This window comes from Myotis yumanensis, unplaced genomic scaffold, assembly GCF_028538775.1.
Source record: "Myotis yumanensis isolate MYYU_CA2020_CCGP unplaced genomic scaffold, mMyoYum1.0.hap1 SCAF_22, whole genome shotgun sequence".
Lineage (NCBI taxonomy): Eukaryota > Metazoa > Chordata > Mammalia > Chiroptera > Vespertilionidae > Myotis > Myotis yumanensis.
Genome location: NW_027223773.1, coordinates 194,919 through 218,935, shown reverse-complemented (window position 1 = coordinate 218,935; position 24,017 = coordinate 194,919). Strand labels below are relative to the sequence as shown.

Below are 24,017 nucleotides of genomic sequence, written 5' to 3'. Positions count from 1 at the left end.
GTGGCTTTCACCAGAACCTCTGCAAGGCTGTGCCTACTTGGCTGTTAAAACCTTCCACTGAATTCTTAATTTTGGTTATTGGATTAAAAAAGTTTTTTTGTTTAATCCTCACTCGATGGTATTTTTCCATTGGCTTTTAGACCGTGGGAGGGGGAGAGACACAGAGAAACATGGATGTGAGAGATACCCATCGATTGGCTGCCTCCCACACAAGCCCCGACCAGGGTTGGGGATCCAGCCTCCATCCGAGGAACGTGCACTTGACTGGAATCGAACCTGGGACCCTTCAGTCCGCAGGCTGATGCTCTATGCACTGAGCCACACGGGCTCGGGCTGATGCCTTCTGACTTAAACAGTATTCTGTCCAGCCCTTCTAGCGGCCATCGGTGGGACGGTCAGTCCAAGTGACCTGTCCGTGCTTCTCAGCCGAAGTCTTGCCAGTTATGTCCTTAACTAACATCGAGCTGCCTCCTGCACAGCATAGTAACAAATACGTAAACTGTCAGCACACCACCGTCCAGCTTTGGTTCTGGGTTAAAAACGGTTTTTGTAGAAACAACGAGTCCGTAGGAAAATCCACCTCCCCCGCAGGAAGGCAGCTCTCTGTCCTCAAAAACAGCGAGTGCGGGTTCTCCGCCTGCCTTATTGTGTGAGGGAGACCAAGAGCTGACACTCTCATTGTGTCACAGACACTACGTGGTTAACCACTGCGTTGACAGACCTGTTTCAGCTCTCCTCTGCTGTTTAAAATCACATATTCTTGCCCTAACTGGCTTGGCTCAGGGGATAGAGCATCGGCCTGCAGACTCAAGGGTCCCAGGTTCGAATCCGGTCAAGGGCATGTACTTTGGTTGCAGGCACATCCCCAGTAGTGAGTGTGCAGGAGGCAGCTGATCGACGTTTCTCTCTCATCAATGTTTCTAGTTCTCTATCTCTCTCCCTTCCTCTCTGTAAAAAAATCAATTAAAAAAAAAGAATCACATATTCTTTCCCAGGATATACAGGAGTATCATTTCCATTGTTTAAATGCCTTTATTTCTTTCAAATCAAACTGAAAAGGCAGGATAAACAACTTGATATTTTTGGCTACTGGGCAACAGTGTTTGGCAATTCTCAAAAAAAAAAAAAAAAAAAGATACAAATCACCACTAAGTATATAAAAACTTCAATAGAAATAACAAATGCAAATCAAAACGAGACTATTGTTTCTATTAAAGTGGCAAAATATATCTTTTTGAGAGAGAAACATGGATTTGTTGTTCCACACATTGGTGCATTCACTGGCTGATTCTTGCATGTATACCCTGACTGGAGGTTGAACCCGCAGCCTGGGCGTATCTGGACGACACTCTAACCCACTGAGTTTCGTGGCCAGGGCCACGTAGTCTTTTAATGGTAACACATGCCCGGTGTTGGGACGGTTCAGCAGCGCGAGCCTGTCTTACTCTGGAGGGTGAATAGCACGGCCAATCCTGAGGCATGTGCACTGCACACCCTGCGATCCCACGTTTCACCCCGAGGGAACAATTAGGAATGTGCATACAGGTTTAGCTACAACCTAACGGGATTGTTTAAATAAATACAGAAATACGAGGGCAGACTAAAAACAAGGGTGTGCACCAGGAGATATCTACACACAGGAGGAGTCGGTGTGTTGTTAAATGGACAAAGCAAGTTATAACAAGAGTATGGGCTCATATTTGTTTAGAAACCATACATACATGTAGAAAACATTGAGATGGACATACACAGCATTACCACTGGCAATTTGTGGATGGTGGAAATACGAGGGATTAAAAATGTTTATGCCCATTTTTCTATTTATCTGCAATGAATGGGTACTATTTCTGTGATTAAAAAAAGGAAAGAAAAGTCAAAGCCTAATTTTAGAGAATGCTTTGCCTGGGCTTGGCTGTGCTAGGAGGGGCCACTCGCCCATAGAGGCATCTACTTGGTTTTGTTCCTTCCAACCTGAGTGGAGAATTCTCACAGTTGTCTTTCTGTAAATGCCATAATCATGGACACTAGACCACTTGTCTAGAAAACGGTTCTCTCATTTCTGCTGGAGCTCTGACCGAGGAGGAGGAAGTAGGCCAGTTGCAAAACCATGCCCAAGGCCCACTGTTACTGAGGGAGCCCTTAGAGTAAGCTCTGGAGGGGGTGAGGGGATGGGAGGGGACAAACGGACTCAGAGAGGCGGTCTTGAGTTAGTCCTCGTGCAATGCCAGGTCTCCTGGGTCTGAGAGGTGGGTGATGGGGAGGAACCTGGACCTGGCTGCACAGAGTCCTGCTGAGGCGAGTCATTCCAGAAGAGAAACGACAGAACCACTAAAGTCCTAGGGAAAGGCGAAATACTTGGCTAAAATCACACGGTTAGAGCAACCCCCCAGCTGTAGCAACAGAGGCCTCTGGATGGAAGGTTTGTATTGGGGGTTGGTGTAGAGATTCCAAACGAACCAGGCCCAGCAGGTTCAGTAAATGACATTATCCATTAAGGAAGTCTTTCTTGAGAACAAAGGAAGCAGTAACTTGTCCAGAAAAGACAAACCTACACACTCCTGTGCAATATGGCCAAGGCCTATTCCCCTGAGACGCCCCCGTCCTCTTCTGGGGTCTTAGATCCTGGGAAAACGGCCCAGGCTGAGCTTTCCTAGGGTGGCTCCCAATGGGGCTGAAAGTCTGAATCTCAACATACAGGCTGTCAACCTCATCAGGGTTTGAAGGGAAGAGGGACCACCTTCATCTTCACCACGAAAGGCTTCTATCAACCTAGAGGTGAGGTTCTCACACCTGGCATAGGGGTGCACCCGCAGCGTTTCTGATTAAATACTAAAGCTTGTAAAGGTTATATGTTTAAAAAGAATAAATGCCTGTGAAGTTAGCCACACAACAAGGTCACTCCCAGACATCTGTGTGCCTTCTTGAATGAGAGGGAAAAGGTGAAGCCTCCACTTTGAGCACATGAGCATTGCGTGGCTGAAAGGTGGGCGATACTCGTCCAGAGCAAGCAGCAGGGGAGCCCCGGGTAAAGGAGAGCCCAGCAGGATGCAGAGGTGAGAGAAGTGTGGGGTGAGCCGTGTCCGCAACTGGGGGAAGGAGCTCAGGACATGGGGCGGTGCCACGTGACCTAGACGAGAGGTGCACGCCAGGCTCTGAGGAAGCAGGGTGGGCCCCGCCCGTTCAGCTGGATGTACCCACTCTCGTAATTAGGACAGAGATGCAGCAGCAGAACCGTTGCACCAGGTTAAAAACCAGTTCTTGTGAAGGGGCCGCTCTCATACTTGGGGGTGCAGCTGGGCCCCCTCCCCTCAGTTACTCATGGGAAACCCGTTCCAAGGCCACATAGAAACTGCTCTTGTCATCGAGGCAATGCCAGCCGATGGGGCCGATCTCACAGTCTGCGCAGACCAGAAACTTGATGTTGCCCACGTCCTTGGTGAAGCCCACGTTCTCGAAGATGAACATGTCCTCCACCAGCCAGTGCTCCTGGAGGAGGTCGCCCTCAGGGCTGCTGCCCTCGGCCAGAGCCGGCTTCTTCCTCATGGAGGGAAGGAAGAGCTGCGGGGAGAACACAGGAATGCCGTGCTGAGCACCGTCACACCGCCCCCCATTCACGTGGGCTTCACGCGGGGCCCTCACCAGCAAGACACGCAGTCCTATCAGGTCACAGACGAGGATGCGGGCTGCTCCTCTGTCGTCTGTGCCCTGATTCTAAAGAGACTGAAAAAGGAACTCTGAGCAGCTATGGTGGTAACTTGGCTTCACTGCCATCCTGACCTTGGGCTTCGAGGCCCCACTGGCTCCTAAGCTCCCCGGAGCTTACCCTGCTCCAGCCACACGGGCCTTCCTGCCTTCCTCAGGCGGGTAAGTCTACTCTGCCCTCAGGTCTTGGCTAGGCCAGCCCCTTCTTGATATTCAGCTCAAAAGTAACCTCCTTGGTAAGTCTTCCTTAGCCAAACAATCTGAATTAGCTTCCCATAATGCCCGCTGTATTATTATTATTAATTTATTTATCAGGGAGAGAGAAACATGGCTTTGTTGCTCCACTTATGTATGCATTCGTTGGTTGATTCTTGTATGTGCCCGGATCTAGGATCAAACCCGCAACCTTGGCGTATTAGGATGGGCGATGCTTTAACCAACTGAGCAACCTGGCCAGGGCTTCCCAAACTCTTTCACAAAACAGCATGGTCTCCATGTGCTTGTCTGGCATTGACAATCACAATACTAGGTGGACCGGTGAATAATGCGGATTTTTTTCAATAAATGAAGTTACACATATGTTGATATAGATGCGATTTGATATGTATGCTATTTTGTATTGACAACAAGCTTCAAAACTTCATATGTCAAATTTGCTGAAGGTGTTAACATCATAGATATCTTTACGCTTAAAAATGTCGAATTTCGTGCCAAAAAAAAGAGCATTTTTCGGGAAGTTTTAATTCATTATTTTGAAGAAAAGTGCCGCTGAAAGTGATCGCATACGTCGGGAAGCTTACGGTGAACATGCTCCATCTCAAGATACTTGTGAACGCTGGTTTAAATGCTTTAAAAGTGATGATTTCGATGTGAAAGACAAAGAACGTCCAGGTCAACCAAAAACATTTGAAGACCAACGATGACAAGCATTTGTGGATAAAGATGCATGTCAAATTCAAAAACAGCTTGCAGAAAGATTAAATGCTGCTCAGCAAACAATTCCCGATCGTTTACAAGCAATGGGAAGGATTTTAAAGGAAGGAAAATGGGTGCCCCATTAACTGAACGAAAGACAAATGGAAAATCGAAAAGTCATCAGTAAAATGTGGCTTCAACGGCACAAAAGAAAGTCTTTTTTGCATCAAATTGTGACTGGCAATGAAAAGTGGATTCATTTTGAGAATCCCAAAAGCACAAAATCATGGTTTGATCCAGGTCAACCATCAACATCGACTGCAAGGCCAAATCGCTTGAGAGAGAAGAAAATGCTCTGCATTTGGTGGGATCAGGAAGGTGTGGTGTATTATGAGCTTCTAAAACCAGGTGAAACCGTTAATACCGATCACTACCGACAACAAATAATCAATTGGAACCACGCTCTGATCGTAAAACCACCAGAATGGGCCAGAAGACACAGCAAAGTAATTTTGCTTCATGATGACGCACCATCACACACTTCAAAACCAGTGAAAGACACGTTAAACGATCTTGCCTGGGAAGTATGAACCCACCCGCCGTATTCACCAGACCTTGCTCCCTCAGATGAGCACTTGTTCCCATCGACGGCACCCGCACTTTCTGAGCAGCACTTCAACACGTACGAAGAAGTGGACAATGGGGTCTCTGAATGGTCTGCCTCAAAACAAGAAAAGTTCTATTGGGACGGTGTCCACAAATGACCTGAAAGACGGGGGAATGTGTAGCTGGCGACGGACATGACTTTGAATAAAGCACTTTTGATGTTTCTCTTGAAATTATTGTGTTTTCTTTGATTACAAAATCCGCATTATTAACTGGTAAAGGGTCAATCCACATTACTAACCGGTACATCTAGTAAAAGCAGGCAGCTTTTAAAAATTAAAAAAAAATTGGCCCCTAATGTTGTATGGGCTCCTCAGAGATAGGTAACCGCCACAACTCAGAAAGATTCTGTTGATGCCGCAGTTGCTTTTTCAAGAATATCTTCTTTGTAGAAAATACATTCTTAGTGTAGAAAACTTGGCAGGCATGCTACAGTGTAGATGAGAACGGAAACTGTTACGATCGAGCGTAAACTTCTGTTAACCTGTTTCTAATTTTCCCCTTTCTCTGATTAAGATGAGAATGAAAAACTCTTACAATACCGACGGAATCTCTGTGGTTTCTAACTTCTCCCTCCGCTGAGAACTTGGGTGGTTTTAAGACACGGCCACGAATTCTGCGACAACCCTTCCACCCAGCGGAGCTCACGCTGTGCCCTGGAGCCGGGCAGGCCCTGTGGTGGCCTGGAGGTCAGTGCCCTGGAGGCCACACCGGCGCTGGGAGCCGCTGGGCTACCCCACTGCTCAGGTGTCGCTGCGACCACAGTTCAGGAAAGACCCCGAGCGAGAACTGGCGGGACAAGGAGAGTCACGGGATCAGCCGAGACCCCGGGTGTGAGGTCCCAGGTGTGAGTCCCAGGTGTGGGGTGGGGTCCCAGGTGTGAGGTCCCAGGTGTGGGGTGGGGTCCCAGGTGTGGGGTCCCAGGTGTGGGTTCCCAGGTGTGAAGTCCCAGGTGTGGGGTGGGGTCCCAGGTGTGAGGTCCCAGGTGTGGGGTGGGGTCCCAGGTGTGGGGTCCCAGGTGTGAAGTCCCAGGTGTGGGTTCCCAGGTGTGAAGTCCCAGGTGTGGGGTGGGGTCCCAGGTGTGAGGTCCCAGGTGTGGGGTGGGATCCCAGGTGTGGGGTCCCAGGTGTGGGAGGGCGCGGCGTCTTCAGGGCTCCCCCCCACCCGGAGGTGCCACCAGCCCCGCTACACCGTGTCCCCGTTCTTAGCTGAACCCGGTCCCAGTGAGAGGCGCTGCGGGCGGAGCCCCCGGTGCGGATTAACCTTTTCCTGCGGCAGGTTAAGCGGCCATCCCTTCCGCCTTCTCACGAGCGGTGGCGGCGGAAGGAGGGCATGAAGGCCGGTGACTTGGAGGAAGCAGGACCTGGGTCCCGGAGCTGAGGCTCGCCCTGCAGGGCGGCCCCTCCCGGCGCCCTGCCGACCCCGCCCGGCGCCTACCTGCCGGCGGGAGAAGAGCGCCGTGCCCGGCTGCAGCACCCGCGAGCCGCAGCGCTGGCAGAGCACCGCCTTCCGGTTCCGGCCCTCCGCCGACACTAGCTCGTTCCGCGGCGCCGCGGGCTCCATCGCCGCCGCCAGTCTCGGTCCGGACCGCGCAGGCGCGGCTCGGCTGGGTCGGTCTCGCCCGACTGCGCCGGCGCGGCTCTCGTCGAGGGCGGAGCGGACGGCCACGCCTTCCTGCGCAGGCGCCCACTGCCCGCGCGACTCTACTGCGCATGCGCAGACCCTCCCCGCGGCTCTGAGTGGCAGGCGCCGGCGGCTTTGTGACAGGACCGGGCAGGGCGGACACGAGTTCCCTGCACACTGACCCGGTCACCCAACTCCCTTACTATGGAGTCATCAGAGTTGCTCGTAACCCCCTGTCTTCTGAGGCGTGAATTCAGTGCCGAGCGGGAGGGGACGGAAGGCAATGTGGGTCCCACCCGCGGGGACACGCCCCCCTTCATGCTGGGAGCAAGGGCCGGTCAGTGCCAAACAGTGACCTCTCACCAGCGGGCAGCGTGGGGTGGAAGCGCTTGAGAACCGAGCTGGATCGTCACGACCTCCCTGTGGTTGTCGCTCATGCATCCGATGGGCGCAGTGAGCAAGGTCCGGGTCAGATCTGACCTCCGGGGTGCAGCGTTGCAGCGGTCAGGCACGGCCGTCATCACATCCCCTCGGGCAGGACAGTCAGAGTCCCCAGGTCGTCAGGTCAGAGCCGCGGGCTCAGGGTCCTGAACCCAGGCGCGCATGGGGTCAGGCCAGGTGTCACCCCCCACCCCCTATGACCCCCCTTCATTTCCTCCTCCTGTCAACTCGGCATTCATGGCGCACTCTCATAATATGCCAACCGCTCAGGACCCTCGGCGATGGGCACTTGGTACCAGAAATAACTTCGACATTTCCTGAAAACTCGCTGTATGTCCGGTGCTGCGATGATCCCAGCTGTGCTTTGGAGAGTTAGCAGGACAAATGGAGGGCCTGGGCTGGAAGACAGGGAAGTGGCAAGGACATCAGGAGGCCACTGCTCTGTGAGTCCGGGTGAAAGGCCTGCACTACGAGGGAGTAAAAATGCAGGAACAGATTTGGGACAGAGATAAAACCGTGCAGAACCCAGAAACGAATCAAATGTGTGCGCACAAAATGAACAATAGCTTTCCGCGGTGGATAACCAAGTGACTGGCTTACAGTTAAGAGACCGAGAAAAGCAGGAGGAACTGCCAAGTTAGGGGCACCCATGGGTGGGCAGGATTTGTGTGTGACGGGAAGCATGGAGAGGGAGCACAGCACAACAGCTGGTTGCGGTGTCGTGTCTGAAACTCCTTTGAGGAGCCACAGAGTCTGCCTCCCCAGAGGCTCTAGCTGAGCGAGGCACCCGTTTCCCAGCCGCAGTTTCACCAGCAGGCAGTCCATCTGCTAGAGAGCTGTGCAGGCTTCTTCAGGAACCACTTCCTCTTTGGCTTCCCCTTCCCATTGCTCTGGGACTATCTGGACTTCTGCAGTTTTGCAGGCCTTCTGCATAGCTGATTCTATCACGTGCCATAGACTGAAGCAAACAAGGGCTGGGATGATTAAACCCTGAAATTCAAGTGGATACTAAACGAGCTTCTTGATTCCCTGTAGGGCTCAAGGACACGCCTCGTGTGAGAGGAGTCAATGAATATGGCAAATTCAGAAACATTTTCCTGGTGAGACTCTCGTACCTGTGTCTTCAGAGAAACAGTGGAGCCAGTTGGCAAACACAAGGCCAACAGGTTGAAGACTCGGGACCCACAGCTGATCTCTATGTCTGCTCCCCCAAATGTAGGAGGGCAGTGCTGGTTTGCCACAAATTCTCTTAAGGCATTTGAGACAGATTATTTTTAATATTTTCTTAAAAATATACAAAGGAAATGAACTCTTTAGGTCAATTCAATTCAGGGAGAGGAGAACATGGAATTTCAATGTAAAGGGAAAGGGTTTTCGTTTAGGTCATCACATTCCCACACTCCCAATACCATAAAGCAAGAATTTCACTCCATAGCACAGGAGAGCCTAGAATGGTGGCTCAGAAATGGTGAGAGCAGGTACTGGATAACACAGGACTTTGGGTTGTCCTTGGATTCTTCTGTCCTGGGACGAACATAATTCACTCTAAGGACAGGTTGGGAACCCAACAGTAGGACAAGGACGAAATGTACCAAACAGCAGTAAAACCACCCCTTAGCGAAGTGTGCGCTTAAAAGGACGGGCAATACCAAGTAGCTGAACTTTCAGGCTGCTGTACCCCCACCCCTTCCCCCAATAAATAGTATGGAAATGTTACAGCATAGTAGCATCTGATTCCACAAAGCCCTCTCCCCGAGGCAAACCTGGCTGCGGGGGATGAGCCCTGGGAGGAGTGTGACAAATACAAACTCACAGGTACTTCTCTGTCCCCCACTGACTCCACTCCGCCCACCGACACTTGTTCACCGTGCTTGTCTCCCACAGGCACCAGGGCCAGGCAAACCACACTGCAGTCCAGAAAGACCAGGGACATCAGAAGACCCTTCCAATATCCACCCTGTCTTCCAGGCCTCACGTCTGTGGAGGTCTAGGCTCACTCACACGAGCGAGTTCAGGTCACGTCACTCAGCCCAGTTCGGATACAGCAGCTCTGCCCCCCAGGAGTGTCACACAAGTTTCTCCCAAGCCCCACAGCTGTGACAGGGCGCTTCCCTGGGTTCCTCTCCAGAACAGAGCTGCGCTGCAGCTACCTGCAGACCAGGAAAGATACTTATTCCTGGAAAACAGGACTTGCACTTTATCAGGCCGACTCAAGTTGGAATCCTTCCAATCCAGACGTCGGCTGGACACTGCCCACCTCTAGTAGGCCACCCTCACCTTCGTTCTCTGCAACACACGGGCACAATGTATGCATGTCCTCCCAAGCACGTGGTGAGTCAGACACAACCAGAGAGTGCTGCCCAGACCAGGAGGTGGCCTGGCCTCGCATATCCACTCAGTGCATTCTTTTCCCGTGAGTGTCCGTTCACCACTCTACTCAGGGACAAGTCCCAGCGCGAGGGGGAGTGTGTGCAAATAAAGACCATCATCATGGCACCGGTGCTTGTAATCGCCCTGAGCACACAGCGAGCAGCAGACATTCTGGGCACGATCCTTGATTCTCCTGCTATCTGGCCCCTGGACTGGTCACTAGCTCTGGATGGAGCTCCAACAGGTCACTTCTCTCGGAGAACACACACGCCAGCATCACAGCGCTGGGTTCCCATGGAGGTCACCACTTCCCAGCTGTCGATGACAGGGTCATAGCACTCGATGCTGCTCAGCAGGGAGTTCCCATCATATCTGAGTGGGGAAGAAGCCAAAGAGGGAAATGAGCTTTCTGTTCCTCTCCACCCACACCCCACATTGAGGTCGCCATGGAGACATCTCCCCTGACCCACACCCTGTCTCCACCCAACAGTGTGGATCAGATCATGTTGCCCTGATGCATGATGGCCCCAGCCTGGTTTTAAATCCTCACCCTGCAATTGCATAAAGCCGACCCCGAAGCACCGTGGCCCCCACATAGCATCGAGGGGTGGTCATGCAGGTGACAGCCGTCCAGGAATCGGTACGGATGTTGTACGCTTCAACGGAGGAAAGGTGGGCTGTGCCATCAAATCCCCCCACCACATAAATATGGTCATTCAGCAGGGCTACTCCTGCACCTGGAAAGAAGGAGAGCAGGTTACTACTACTGAACTGAGGCTGGATTCTAGAAAGAAAACATGGTCGCTGATGGCCAGCTGAGTCCTCAGGTAGCTCAGGGATGGGCACAGAGCCAGACAGGCCTGAATGAAATAATCAGCCAGCACAGGTTATCCCATCTGTAAACCCACTGGTGGGAGGTGAATGAGAAGAAAAGCACACAAAATGGTCCTCACCTTCACTCTCATTAATTCAGAACCCAACTCTCCGTTAACAGAAAAGAAAGAAACGGGAAAAGAAGGCAATGAAAGAGAAGGAAGGAAAGGAGCTGTGACCGGTTCTGGAGCAGTTTGTACAGAGAAAGTGAACACAACAGCACAGCGTTCTCCTGCCTCAGAGCCCAGCACTCGCCCACGTAACACGCTAAACACACACGACTGTACCAGACGTGACAATGCTGGGATTTAAAAAATGAATAAAACAAGAGACTTCTGTCCTCAAGTGTATACTCCATCTGAGAAGCTGTCTTCATCTCAGGACACGGAGATCAGAGGGGAGGAGGAAGGTGAAATCTGACGCATGCTTCGCTGAAGCCGAGCAAAGAGGAGCTACAACCCCGACTGACAGGCTGTCCTGTGACTGCCCCCCGCCCCCCACACTGTGCAAGCAGAGACCTGACGGCAGACTGCCCCTCCCTCAGACCCGACGGTCTTACCAGAGCGCTTGGTGGCCATCGGTGTGACATTAGTCCAGTGTCCTGTATGGGGGTCATATTTCTCAACTGAATTTAAGATATTCAAGCCGTCGTATCCTCCTGAAAGACAAAGTGGAGGCCATTCCAGAAAGAACCACAAATCCCGGCCCCACTCGGTCTGCCTTTCTGTGTTCCCACTTGATCTTTAATCTCAGTTCTCCTTCAAGGGTTCCAACAGTCCAAAGAGAGATCTAACAGAATCCCATGATCTGCTCCCACGAAAAAGATAATCCCAGTTAACGGAACTGTATTGGGATAAACCAGGGTTTTAGTTGAAGGCCATCTATGACCTTGATTCTGGTAAAAAGAGAACTCACCCGCCCAAAAGGCTGCCACCCATGACACCCTCTCCCATCCCTGCCTCCCCGGCTCAACACCTAGACAGTAGATCACGCCGCCGGCCACCACCAGCCCCGCGCCTTCCCGGGCTGTCTGCATATCTCCCAGCATGCTCCACTGGTCAATGTTGGGGTCATAGCGCTCCATGCTGGTGTGACGCCTGCTCCCGTCAAAGCCTCCAGAGACGTAGATCATATCTGTTCAGAATGAACCAACCACAGACTCTTAGAGGATTTTTTTTAATGTTGTGAATTTAAACATTTTAATCATAAATCACTCTAATTATATCAACAACAGCCTCATTCTTCACTAAGAAATTTATTTATTTTTTAAATTTCAGTTCTTTATTGTTTCAAGTATTACATAGGTCTCCTTTCCCCCCATGGAACTCTCCCGGCCACCCCCACCCCCAGCACATGCCCTCCCCCAAGGAGAGATTGCTAATCACTTTGCTCTACCAGTTCCCCACAAGTCCTTCAAGTGCTTGGGAGCAAAACCAAAGTGTTTCTTACAGGGTAAGTCAATGAAGTCTTATCGATCAGGAAGAGAGCACAGGCCACACATGTACAGACAGTGGACGAAGTCCCCGAAGACCAGCCGCAGGCCCCAGAAACCCAGAGCCACGTCCCACTCAGTACGTTGCGACCCTACCCAGCATGCTGTCAGCACTGAAGCTCCCGTGAGCACTGAGAGCTCTGTAACTGCTATTGCCCACGCCAACAGGAGCGTCTGACCTCCCCGGGACCCTCCCTGCCATGTTCCTGCCAGACAGCAAGGAGGTCTGAGCCCCGATCCAGCCCCACAGCATGGCAACGCCACCCTGCACACCCTGCCTACCTCCTAGGGTGGTGGCGCCGGCAAGGCCTCGTCGGACATTCATGGGGGCCACGGAATACCAGACCCCATCCTCATCTGCTGTGTAGTCCAGACATTCCACTGAACTGAGGCGGGAACGGCCATCGTAGCCACCGATGACATAGATCCGGTCATGTAAAGACACGGAGGCCACGTAACGTCTCTTCCGAGTGATGCTCTGTGGTCCAGGAGAGAAGGGTACGGAGCACTTCAGTCACGCAGCCTCGGCCGCCCCCGGCTCTCCGTCCTGTTTCCGCTTCTTCACTCGCCAGCAGGAGCCTTCGGCAGTAGCTCTTCCTCAGTGGCCTCCAGCTGTCTGCCCACTGAGCACTCTCTCACGTGTTGTGATGCTCTAGCATCAAGGCTCCTGCACCCCTGCCTCCCCCCAAGGCTTCCCGTTCTCCAGTGTCTCACTCCTTTCTCCTCCATAGGGCTCTGTGCTACAGACTCAGATCCTCCCCTAGAGTGGAAGTTTTCCCACGCTGCTCATCTCAGGGCCAGACTCAACGACCCTAAAGTCATGAGGCTTGATTGAAAGATTTCCAGGTTTTCTCAGAATTATTATTTTCGCCACTCAGAGACAGACTAAGATACAAACTTGAGTTCAATTTCATACAACTTAACACCAAGCTCAGGGTGACAGAGCAGGACCAGTGGAGCATGCTGGGAGTTACAGACAGCTCTGGAAGGTGCTGAAACAGGGTGGCAGCTGACACCGGCATTCTGAGGTCTGACCTAATGTAAATAGTTGATATTTATCTATTGAGTACCTACTGTGCGCATGACACCGTTGTAAGGAGCGTTAGCCGTTACTAGGTTTCCCTCTTTTTAGAGCTGGGTTATTTATGACGCAGAGCCAGGGACGGAGGACATGCGAGCTCTTTCTCCACGACGGGTTCCACCCTTACTTACTGGCAAAAAGCTCCACTCCTGAGTCTTGGGGTCATACTTCTCCACCACGTCGATGGGAGACTGCTGGCTGCCAAAGCCCCCAACCACCAGCAGCACTTCATTGGCTCCTGAGGAGACAGGGAGGAAGGCAGGTCTCTGCACCGCCCTTGGCTGGGTGAACACGCGCAGGGAGTATAAGCAGCAACAGCTCTACAATGAATGTCGTTTTCCGTGCCCAGAGAAGCAGTCGAAAAAGAAGAGTCACTGTAAGGTGTCCTCAGAGGAATTACTTCTTCTAGAGCAGCGGTTCTCAACCTGTGGCTCGCGACCCCTTTGGCGGTCGAACGACCCTTTCACAGGCGTCGCCTAAGACCATCCTGCATATCAGATATTTACACGACGATTCATCACAGTAGCAACATTACAGTTATGAAGTAGCCACGAAAATAATTTTATGGTTGGGTCACAACATGAGGGACTGTATTTAAAGGGCCAGAAGGGTGAGAACCACTGTTCTAGAGGCTCTAGCTCTTGAGAACTCCAATATCTTAAATTTAAATTTCTGGACATTAAAACTGCAGAAGGCAAATTTGAGTCCATCACACCTTCCCAGCCACCAGACGACTCTGGCCGACACATCGACTGAAGTTCCACGTGCAGGTAGGAGCCAAGAGGAGCTCCCTGCCCTTCTCAGCCTGAACCTCAAAATGTAAGTTTTTTTGGTGATGAAAGACCACTCTCCTAACCTTGTCTCAAAAAAGCTGAGAGTTGTGAAATGGGAACCAAGTGATATATTTAAAAATCTCTTGTCCATGCCCTGGCCGGTGTGGCTCAGGTGGCTGAGTGCCATCCAGTGCACTGAGAAGCCACTGGTTCGATTCCCAGTCAGGGCACATGTCTGGGTTGTGGGCTTGATCCCCAGTGGGGGCCGTGCAGGAGGCAGCCGATGATGTTTCTCTCTCATCAATGTTTCTATTTCTCTATCCCTCTCTCTTCCTCTAAAATCATTAAAAACATAAATCTCTTTTCTATGAACTTTTATTTTTCCAGTTTAGCCAACTATGTCATCAAAACTGCCAAGTAATCATAAGACTAGGCTCTTAAAGGGATCTTCTCTACAATTTTCCCAAAGATATTTGATAACCTTTCCTACCTTGTTTCTTTCCAAAGACAAAGTCTTTTGAGGAAATCCCTGTGTAACTGCACCCACCCAGCCTGGTGTGAGTGAGGACTCTACCCACTGCAGGCCCCTGCCCACCCCTGGGCTGTCCCCACCACCTGCTCCGCCTTCCTTCCTCACCCAGAAGGGAAACACACAGGAGAAGGGGGCAGGTGGATGGGAACATACCAAGTCCTACATGATAGTCTAAATAATTCCCAATTCACAGACTCCAAACATATTGAAACAAAACTTGACAATTTATAAATTGCTGCACTTTATCTCACTGAATCCTCCAAAGAGTTGTACAAAATAGATATGGAAGAAAGCTCGGGTGGTAAGGTGATGGGTCTGAGAGGACACGATGAAGAGAAGATTAAAAACAGGCCTGAGACAAGGTCTTTGTATTTTCTACAGAATGCCCTTCTTAGCTCCATCATCCACCCGGCAAGGGGCAGTGTTCTACAGACGCCAGCTCACCCAGACGAGCCCGTGTCCTGGGTCCCTGCATCTGACTCCGCAGTTCAGGCCTCAGGTGGAATTTCTTTGCCTCATCGACGAGGTCCCTGCACTGGAGACTGCAGCGGATGAAAGGCTGGAACACAGAGCAGAGGGGGGCGTGGCCCCACTAATGTCATAGGATAAATGGCATGTTTATGGTTAAGTTGTAATTAACTTCTCATATAGAAACCAATTTCCAAAATGTGGTTCCATGAGGCTCTGGCAGCAACTACGCGGTGGCGTCGGAAATGACTAAGGAACCTGAGGGCACAACTCCAAGCTGTCGGACAGCCAGGCTCGGGACCCTGTGTCTCCCAGGACTCACCTCTGCGTCAATGACGTCTGTGATGTACCTGGGGGTCAGCAGGGGCATCCGCACATACTGCAGCAGGTCAGGCAGGGACTCTTCCCGCTCCTTCTTGGCGTGCTTCACCCAGTTGATGACGGCCTCGAAGACGGGCTCTTCAGAATCCACCTACCAGTGCACAATTACAGACCTGTGTTCTGCCAATCGCCTCACAAGCTCCGAAAGTAGCCAGGCCTACCTCTCCCTTCCTGTTCCCGTCCCCCGCCACCATTATTTAACATCTTCCAGAAAGAGCTGGGTTCTTAGGAAAACATCTTTTCACACACAAGTCCCTAAGACCAGGAAGAAGATGATGGTGAATGTGGGTGAAATATCTGAGACGGAGCGTGCCCAGTAAGCCCCCAGCCACGGCTGGTGTTTCCTTCAGAATGTCCTCCACTCGAGAACCTCCTCTGGTCATTCTGAAGCTCCCGGGGGCGTGGGGAGGATCTGTTGCCGACTCAAAGCTGGCTCTAAGGGAACGCCCACTCGCTCGTGCTGTGGATGCCCCCCGGCTTCTCCACATCACTATGGGCCCAGCACCCGGGCACCTGCTGTAAGAGGCACGGAGCTACTGAGACAATATACAGGGTGCCCCAAAATATCTCCACATTCTGGCCAATTATAAAGGCAGTGTTTACTAAAATGCATTTCATTTCAAAGGTGAGCTAACCGCTGTTAGAGTGTGGATACATTTTGGGGGGACACGCTGCACATAGGCCCCGCCTGGGGAACCCGAGTCTAGGCTTAGCTGTGACAGACTGGATAAGGTAAGAACCATAAACAGCCGGTACTATTGCCCTGGAAGAGCACCAGCTGTGACAGCACCCAGGACCTTCCAAAGACGACACCAGAGTAGGGTCCTGAGTCCCTCCCACCAGCCCGAGGGTACTGTCCTGACAGACGCCTTCCAGGGAGTGACAGGACCTACACAGGAAACCACTCTGTGAACTTTTCCTAAGAACTGAAAACACAGAAAATGCCACAGAATGTCCACTCCTCCGAGGGCTTTCCCGACACCTACTGAGTGCCAGGCACTGTGCCTGAGGCGGTCACTCAGTGGTCAACAGGTCAGACATGAACCGGGCCCTGGAGTGGGGAGATCATGGTAAAATCAGAAAGTGCAGACTCCCATTTGGTCCTTATACACGGCACTGGGAGAGCACAGGGGCATGAGACAGAAATGCACGCGATTTCCTCGTTCCCACTGATGGGCCAGGGAAGGCCTCAGGGATTTACATCTGATGGGCGAGCGGCAGTTGGCCAGGGAGAGAGGCCTCTGGGCAGACAGAGCACCAGCAGAAACCTGGAGCCGCACTGTCCACCCGGAGCCAGCCCGTGCGGCAACTGCACTGACTTTCATCAAAAGTAAGTGGAACTGGAACTCGGCTGCTCGGCCACACTCGCCAGCCTGTGGTGCTCCAGTGGCTACTGAGCTGGACAGCGTGGACACAGGTCCTCTCCATCTGCTCAGGATGTCTAGCCCACAGCGCCGTCCCAGAGCGCAGCTATCCCAGAGCGCAGCAGCACTGACCACTTGGGGACTGAGGAGGCGGGTGCCATGGAATGAACGGGTGGGGACAGATCAGCTGCAGACGTAAACGAGGCCGTCACAGCCGCGGAGACTGCCTTCACTCTGAGAGCGACTGGGAGCCATGAAAAGCCTCAAGCCGGCCTGTGACCTGGTCACACCGAGGTCTGTAAGGGTCACTGACGATCTTGGGTAGAACAAAGTAAAGGCTGAGCACTGGGAGCCCTTGAAATCGAGGAGCCACTACTGTCTGGGAATCCACTAATTTAAAATTCATGTTTTACTATATCCAAGGAGAGCAAGGGGGGACGCGGGGAGGAGGAACTCTGAGCTTCCTATAGAGCTGAACGTCCACTAACTGCGGGGACAAAGCCCACAGGTGGACGTCACCCCCCCACGTGCTCTGCTAGGTATTTCCCAGACGCTCCTGACTAGATCACAGAACTGGACGACTAGAGAGGAAGGCCTCAGGTCTCCTGATACGAGCAGCTCTGTGATAGACTTCTCACGATCCCGAGACGCACGTGCACTGAAAACTGCGAGGGAGTGGGACTGAAGTTCCCTTGCCGACTCAGCACTGAACGCTGCCTCACACCCGTGTCCCAGGCCCCTCCCTCACTTCCTCGTCCCCCACACGGCACTCAGAACCTGGCTCCTGCTCACCGTCTCCAACCTGTCCCTTCCTTTCTGATCTAATCTAAACCTAGGCTCACTCTTCTTTCTCCTATGCAAGGCCCTCATTTGGGTAGGCTCGTTATTCTCATTACACTCTATGACAATCAGTTTTGGTGTTGTCTCTACCACTGCACTGTGAATTCTCTGAAAACAAGAACTGCCTCTTTCTTCTGGGTCCATAGAACCTGGCACATTGATTGCTATGTCACAGATATTCGTGATAGATGTTTGTAAGATGAGTGAATGGGTAACAGAGAAATTCACTTTCCTTCCCATTTCTGCTTCATCCCCTCTGTACAGCAGTGATTCCCAAACACTGGGATCACACATTTCATTCAGGAAGGTGGTGAATTCCCTCCATAAACACGCCAATAACTTGGCATGTGATCTCAGGGGCATTGAATGAAACCCGTGGAGCCAATGTGGACAGTGGAGTAAGAAGCCCTGCTACAGAAACATGGAACTCCACCTGGCTTTTTGTAATGGCCCAATCTTGAAGCAGCCACCGTAAGAAGCCCAATCTGTACCTGGATTTCATCACACTTGATGAGCTTTTCCACCTCTCCCTGACTCAGGAGGATGAATTCTTCGTGCTGCACCACCTCAGGGAAGTGCTTCTGGCTGAAAACCTCAGCGGCTTGCATCAGGTCAACACAACTGTGAGTTTCAGCAAAGTCCCTGATACCCAGGCAATTAGAAGGGTCCAACTGACTTTCTAAGAACTCACAGCAGGCTTGCTTCACACCTAGGACAAACACAGACATGGAACACTTCAGGCACGTGGCCAGCTGTGCTCTGGTCTCTGTTCTCAATCGCAACATCTTCTCTACACAGAGTTAGAGAACCTTGGCTCAGCACTAAGGACCAGATTAGAAATTTCATGCTTAAGGAATGCAAACCTATTTCTGTGTTATGCATAGGTGACCTCCAATAAGGCCTTTACGATGGTCTCTGCTTCAGCTTTAAAACAAGTATAGCAAGACAAACTGCTTCTGCGGATACTGGCACAATTAAGCAAAACTGCCCATAAAACTCTTGAAAATCAAGCTATAAAACCAATTCTAGTTCAGCATATGTACCTAATTTCTACTCTATGTGAAAATTTACCTCGTAAGTTACATAAATGTGAAATCATTACGCTGTACACCCGGAACTAATATAATACTGAATGTCAACTGTAATTGAAAAGTTAAGAGTTTGTTTTTTTAATTTACTAAAAGACTCCAGTGAAGAAACAATAGGAAACGAATATCTGGCTCATACTTCTCTAACTGAGAAGTTCAGAGCATAAACCTAACGGTCTGGCTGTGCAGTAATGCAGAACCCTCCATTGTTTCAACCATTAAAACGGCAAACAGCAGAAACAGCACTGGAGTGAAGGAGTGGACGGGGCCCTGGAAGGGTCAGCTCCGCTAACTCCGTGAAAACGTTCACTTCATGTTTGTGTGTCAATTACAATGTTCAATACACACTTTACACGGTGCAGAAAAGTCCAGGTACAAAGGGTTCCCATGAACAGCCCCCCGGCCTCCCTATCCCCCTGGCCATCTCAACCCTCTACGTGGGCGACCACAGCATCGGTCTCTTGTGCCCTTGCAGGCTATCGTGTACATGCGCGCAAGGAAGCGCATCTGTCCTCTCCTCCATTTTTCTGAAAACAGAACTGGGGTAAATGATCTCTTCTAAAGAGCCCGACACTCACATTGGGAGAGGCCCTTTCTACTGCGACTGAAACCCGATCTCTGCGCATGGGCAGTACATGTGAGCGCCTACGTCTGTCTCCACAGCCTTCACTTTAAACATTCCGGGCCATCTTGGCACGCACAATAGTAGCACCTGTACCTTTCAGCTGCAGCAGACAGGCTGCAGGGAGCAGCTCCTGCACGTTCTCCACCGTCACATGCACGGTTTCTGTGTACACAAAGTCCAACAGGATTTCCATGGTGGAGGCAGTTAAACCTTGGATATCGACGTAAGGTTTCCCTTTCTCTGAAAGCTGAAAATACAAAGGGTATGAAATACTCGTGGTTATAATTCTCCATGATAAAGGCAGCATCTCATATCCAACAGCCTGAGGGATGTTAATAATATGAACCGAATACACATCTTTTTAAAGTTATAGTCTATTTTGTTTGATTTGTATAAAGCATGTATTTGTAGTTGTTCCAATGGGGAAGGAACTGAATGTAACCCAAGAGCACACAGTGAGGTGACACCTTCCTGGAATATCAATTTTACTGAGTTGTTTGATACTTTGCAAGATACTGGGTTAACTTGTTTTTGGGATCACCGAATCGCTGATGGTATATTTTGCCTGGAATACATCCTTGAAGTTATGAGTAATAATTATTCTTAAAAATAAAGACGAAAACTCGAGAATCAAGCTATAAAACGAATGAATTCCTGCCAAAGTTCTACCTTTATACTGAAAGGGCAGGCCTCTCACCTCACTAGTGAACATGGCACAGAAGTAATCGCTACAGGCCGCCAGCACGATGCGATGGGCCGGGAAGTCCTTCTGCTCCACTCTCAGCGTCACGTCACACAGGGTGTTGCTCTTCCTGAGGGAGTTCATTGAATTGAGGATGGATTTAGCATGTGTATTTGTCATGATGTCTTTGGGGGCCATAATGCCTCCCATCAAGCAAAGTGGAGAAGCAACGAAAGGGGTCCTTGGATTCTGGAAATACAAGAGGGAAAAACAATGAGCGTACCTGAAGGGCTGGGGAAACGGAACATTTTCCACGCAGCTTTACAAATGAAGGCGGCTTCCTCAGAACCAAACACGGAGTAGGGAGCACTCCACTTCCTGGCATCACCCCCCAGTCCGGCCACTAATCATCCCAAGTAAGAATGCTCTCCCTTCTCTGGATTCCAATAGCACAGAGTGGCCCTGCCACTTGGCACTCATCATCAGCACTCAACTGCATTGTAAACAGAAACCATACAGGCCCTGCAGAGCTTCACAAGGCTCTTGTCTGAAATGATAAAATGATGGAAAAATAAAGGCCTCTATCACTACTATTGAATATCCATAAGCAGATTAAATGGGTAAATATTTAGAGGATGGAGATCCATTGTGTATATATACATATTTTTTAAAAAATGTATTTTAAATGAGTTCAACAGGACTGGAGAGGGAGAGAGAGATAGAAACATCAATGATTAGAGAGAATCATTGATTGGCTGTCTCCTGCATGCCCCCTCCTGGGGAATCAAGCCTGCAACCCAGGCATGTGCACTGACCGGGAATCGAACCCAGGACCTTTCAGTCCCCAGGCCGATGCTCTATCCACTGAGCCACACCGGCTAGGGCAATGTGTATATATTTTTCTATCACAGCAGGTGTACAATAAGTATGTAGTAAATGAATGCAAAAAAAGAATTGGGTATTCAACTTAGAGCAGTAAAAGCCAGAGCCAGCAAAAATAATTTTTTTTCCAAAGAAGTATGTAGAGAATTATGTATGAAGATTTCCAATAAACCTGGGCCCAACGAGGACCCAGTATCTACACTGGACAAGGGGAGCCATGCAAGCGTTTCTATGGACTCCCACTTGGCTAAGCTACGAACAGTCTTTCAGGGAAGGGTCTTCCTCCTCCACAGCATCAGTGGATGTCCACCCACACCAGCAAACCAGTATTTGTAGAAATTCTTCTATCCTGAGACAAAGAGCCTTACCAGGACAGAAACTTACCCAACTCACTACTTGTTTTCTGCCAGTCAGTCACTTGCAAAGCTCACTTGTGCGCCATCAGTTAAATGAACTCGGCAACAGATTCCACATTTAAAGGAAGTCAGTGTAAGACGTGCTTTCTCGATTACGGACAGGCTGTAGTCACACTGCATTTTCCTCGAACGACAACTTGTGGGGAATGAAATGGGGTGGTTACTAAGAGGCTCTCTCTTATTTGGGTTCCCACGCTTTCATAGATGATTCAAGAAAGAAACAAAACAAAACAAAAAAACAACCCACGAGCCCACAACTGACGACCGTGATTCTGAAGAGCAAACAGGGGCCCGAATTCCCGCCGGGGCCGTCCAGAGCCAGCCGGTGCCGTGCAGCTCCCCTGACCACCCCCCGGGGCCCTGCAGACCCAGGTGACAGTGAGTCACAAGCGGACGATGTTCCAGCTCCGGGTGCAGCTCTGCAGACCGGGAAGGTCTGAACAAAGCCCGTTTGCAGGGGCTCCCACCGGGCTCGGCCTGGACTGGGCGGCACCACCTCACGGTCAAACCGGGCCGCCCTGGTGCAGCGTGGGGATCGGCCTCGGCGCGCGAAGCCAGCACCCCCTCCGCCAAGAGCTTCCGAGACACCGGAATGGGGTCCCCCGCCGGAGGTTCGGGAGGGGCGTCAGACCCCGGAACCGCCACGGTCCAGATGGGGGAAGAGCGGGAAGCCCCCGACGACAGCCGGCGCCGCAGGTGGAGGCCCCCTACGAGGGGCGGGGAGCCCCCGCCACCGTCCCCGCGGAGAGACGACCTGGGGGCCAGGCCCGCCGGGCGGAGGGAGGGAGGGAGGGACGGAGACACCGAGCGCCCTGCCGTCAGCTCACCTGCGCCCGCCGGCGGGGTCGAGAGGGGGGCGCGCGGCCAGCAGGCGGCTCAGGAGAAGCCCAGGAGCCGCCGCCGCCGCCGCCGCCCCGACCCGGAGGCTCGGGAGCCGTCACTGGGCTCGTCTCGCTCAGTCCGCCCCGCGGCCGCGCGACGTGATGACGTCGCAGCGCAAAGACCGCCCTCCCCGCGTCACGTGATCACCAGGCCCAGCCGGCCGCGCGATGTGATGACGCTGCAGCGTGAGAGCCGCCCCGGGCTGCATCACGTGACCCCCAGGACCCCGCGCGGTGGCTGCGGACCCGTTGCGGGCGGAGCGGGACGGGGTGGGCGGGGAGGTCGGCAGCGAGTCCCCCGGCGGTGCGCGCGGCCCCGCGGACGGAGGGCGCCGGGATCCCTGTGCCCCGGAGCTGATGGCGGGCATGTCTTCCCCGCGGGACCCTCGGGAGCCGCTCCCGTCGGGAACAATCCACGGAGGCGCCCGGTTCGCCCAGGCCATTGCCCGCCGCCACCCGAGGTCACTGCGCGGCGGAAGCCTCGGTCCTCCTCGCCCTGCCCCCCGGGCTGAGCGGTCCGACCGCCTGGGGTTTGCTCCTGAGTGACTGGGTGCACCTGCCCGACCTGGTGGGTCTGCAGCGGGCCCGGGGCTCCTTAGAGATAAACCGCGGGTTTTACACGGCGTTTCCACCTCTCACATCCCCGCTCTGCTCTGAAGTCATCCCTGACCTGGAGGGTCGGAGAGCAGGGGGTGCAGGTGCTGTTGGAACCGCCACGCCAGGTGGGAGAGGGGCCGGAAGCCCCTGACGACACATTTTGGAAAACGTCGCCAAAATTATGCATGCGGATTTATCCTTCATCAGTGCTCTTGCACACGGACAACGATGTGCGTGCAGGACTGGGTCAGCCAAGTGCTTATCTCCATCTCCGTGCAATACCATGAGGTTGTGAACGCTGCGTATAGTTTGCTACTATTTGTGTAAAGGGGTTGGGAGAATATATTCCTATCTACTTGTATCTGCATAAACATACGAAATAAAGTGGTCATTTTAGTTTCTTTGGAGGGAGGAACTGGTTGCTTGGGAGACGGGACGGGAGGGAGATTTCCCCCTCTGTGACTTTTTGTGCTTTCTGAACTTTTCAGTGCGTTAAAAATATGTACAGTTTTAAAAGTAAAAATAACCCTTGTTTTCTGAGTGTGAATGCTAAATAAAACATTTTTCCAATGTGAGAAGGAACTTAATAAAAGATCTTAGTTACTCACTGAATAGAATCAAAGCAGGGCCCCAGCTGCTGCTCTGAAATTCATCCCTGAATCTGCATCCAGGCCAGGTCCTGCGTCCTCAGCGTTAGTTCCTAGCCCACGGGGGACGGAAACACGAAAGCGGACCTTTCCTGGGGAAGATGGGCCTCTTCTGTCAGCAGACGTTGCATCAAGGACTTGTTCTGAAGGGTTTTGCTGCACCTTTCTTGGAATGCAAGGTAGTCCAGGCGCTTCCCACTGTCTCCCCTCAGTCCTTCGAGGGAGCCAGACTTGCAGGGAAGTCGAAAGGCTCCCCCAGCCTTCTCTGGTCTCCTAATAAAACCCTTGCATGTTTCATTTTGGCAAATGTTTCCCCAAGTGGACTAACAGCACCTCCAACAATTTCTTTGGATATTACCCCTTTGCCACGATTTAAAACTGAAAACAAATGCAAGTTTGATAGAGATATTAGTCTTTTTACTGATAAGAAAAGGCTGGAGTCATATTCTTAGCTTTTATTCTTGGCCTTTCTTTCATCACAGCTCATCATTTCCTCATTCTCCCACAGCGCCTAGCACTCTATCTCACCAATGACTAGGGAGCTCTGTACTTCCTCATGTAGGAAATGGATGGGTTGGATCAGATAGACCAAGTGTTGCAAACTCAGATGCCTCTAGAGCAGTGGTTCTCAACCTTCCTATTGCTGCGACCCTTTAATACAGTTCCTCATGTTGTGGT

General features: G+C 51.7%; 2 protein-coding genes across 2 annotated transcripts; both read right to left on the bottom strand.

Moving 5' to 3' along the window:
- Positions 1-1,012: 1,012 nt before the first annotated feature.
- On the bottom strand, positions 1,013-6,858 carry RABIF (RAB interacting factor). Its single transcript, XM_070401174.1, has 2 exons — positions 6,721-6,858; positions 1,013-3,558 (listed from the first exon to the last, which is right to left on the bottom strand). The coding sequence occupies exons 1-2, from the start codon at positions 6,844-6,846 to the stop codon at positions 3,313-3,315; spliced, it is 372 nt and encodes a 123-aa protein (XP_070257275.1). The 5' UTR covers positions 6,847-6,858; the 3' UTR covers positions 1,013-3,312.
- A 1,746-nt stretch (positions 6,859-8,604) lies between these two features.
- KLHL12 (kelch like family member 12) lies at positions 8,605-22,176 on the bottom strand. Its single transcript, XM_070401167.1, has 13 exons — positions 22,042-22,176; positions 21,183-21,350; positions 19,932-20,165; positions 19,328-19,481; positions 18,013-18,230; positions 15,259-15,408; positions 14,913-15,027; positions 13,295-13,401; positions 12,365-12,560; positions 11,566-11,724; positions 11,150-11,248; positions 10,268-10,454; positions 8,605-10,089 (listed from the first exon to the last, which is right to left on the bottom strand). Exons 3-13 carry the CDS (start codon positions 20,124-20,126, stop codon positions 9,963-9,965), a joined length of 1,707 nt encoding a protein of 568 aa, XP_070257268.1. The 5' UTR covers positions 20,127-20,165; positions 21,183-21,350; positions 22,042-22,176; the 3' UTR covers positions 8,605-9,962.
- Between the last annotated feature and the right edge of the window lie 1,841 nt (positions 22,177-24,017).

Excerpts from the sequence above, each read along its gene's own strand:
- RABIF (XM_070401174.1), bottom strand. The coding sequence starts at position 6,846 with ATGGAGCCCGCGGCGCCGCGGAACGAGCTAGTGTCGGCGGAGGGCCGG. Across the intron at positions 3,559-6,720 it reads CGCTCTTCTCCCGCCGGCAG|CTCTTCCTTCCCTCCATGAG; the intron begins GTAGGCGCCGGG and ends TTCTCCCCGCAG.
- KLHL12 (XM_070401167.1), bottom strand. The coding sequence starts at position 20,126 with ATGGGAGGCATTATGGCCCCCAAAGACATCATGACAAATACACATGCT. Across the intron at positions 18,231-19,327 it reads CTGTCTGCTGCAGCTGAAAG|GTGTGAAGCAAGCCTGCTGT; the intron begins GTACAGGTGCTA and ends TGTTTGTCCTAG. Across the intron at positions 15,409-18,012 it reads TCAAGTGTGATGAAATCCAG|GTGGATTCTGAAGAGCCCGT; the intron begins GTACAGATTGGG and ends GTGCACTGGTAG.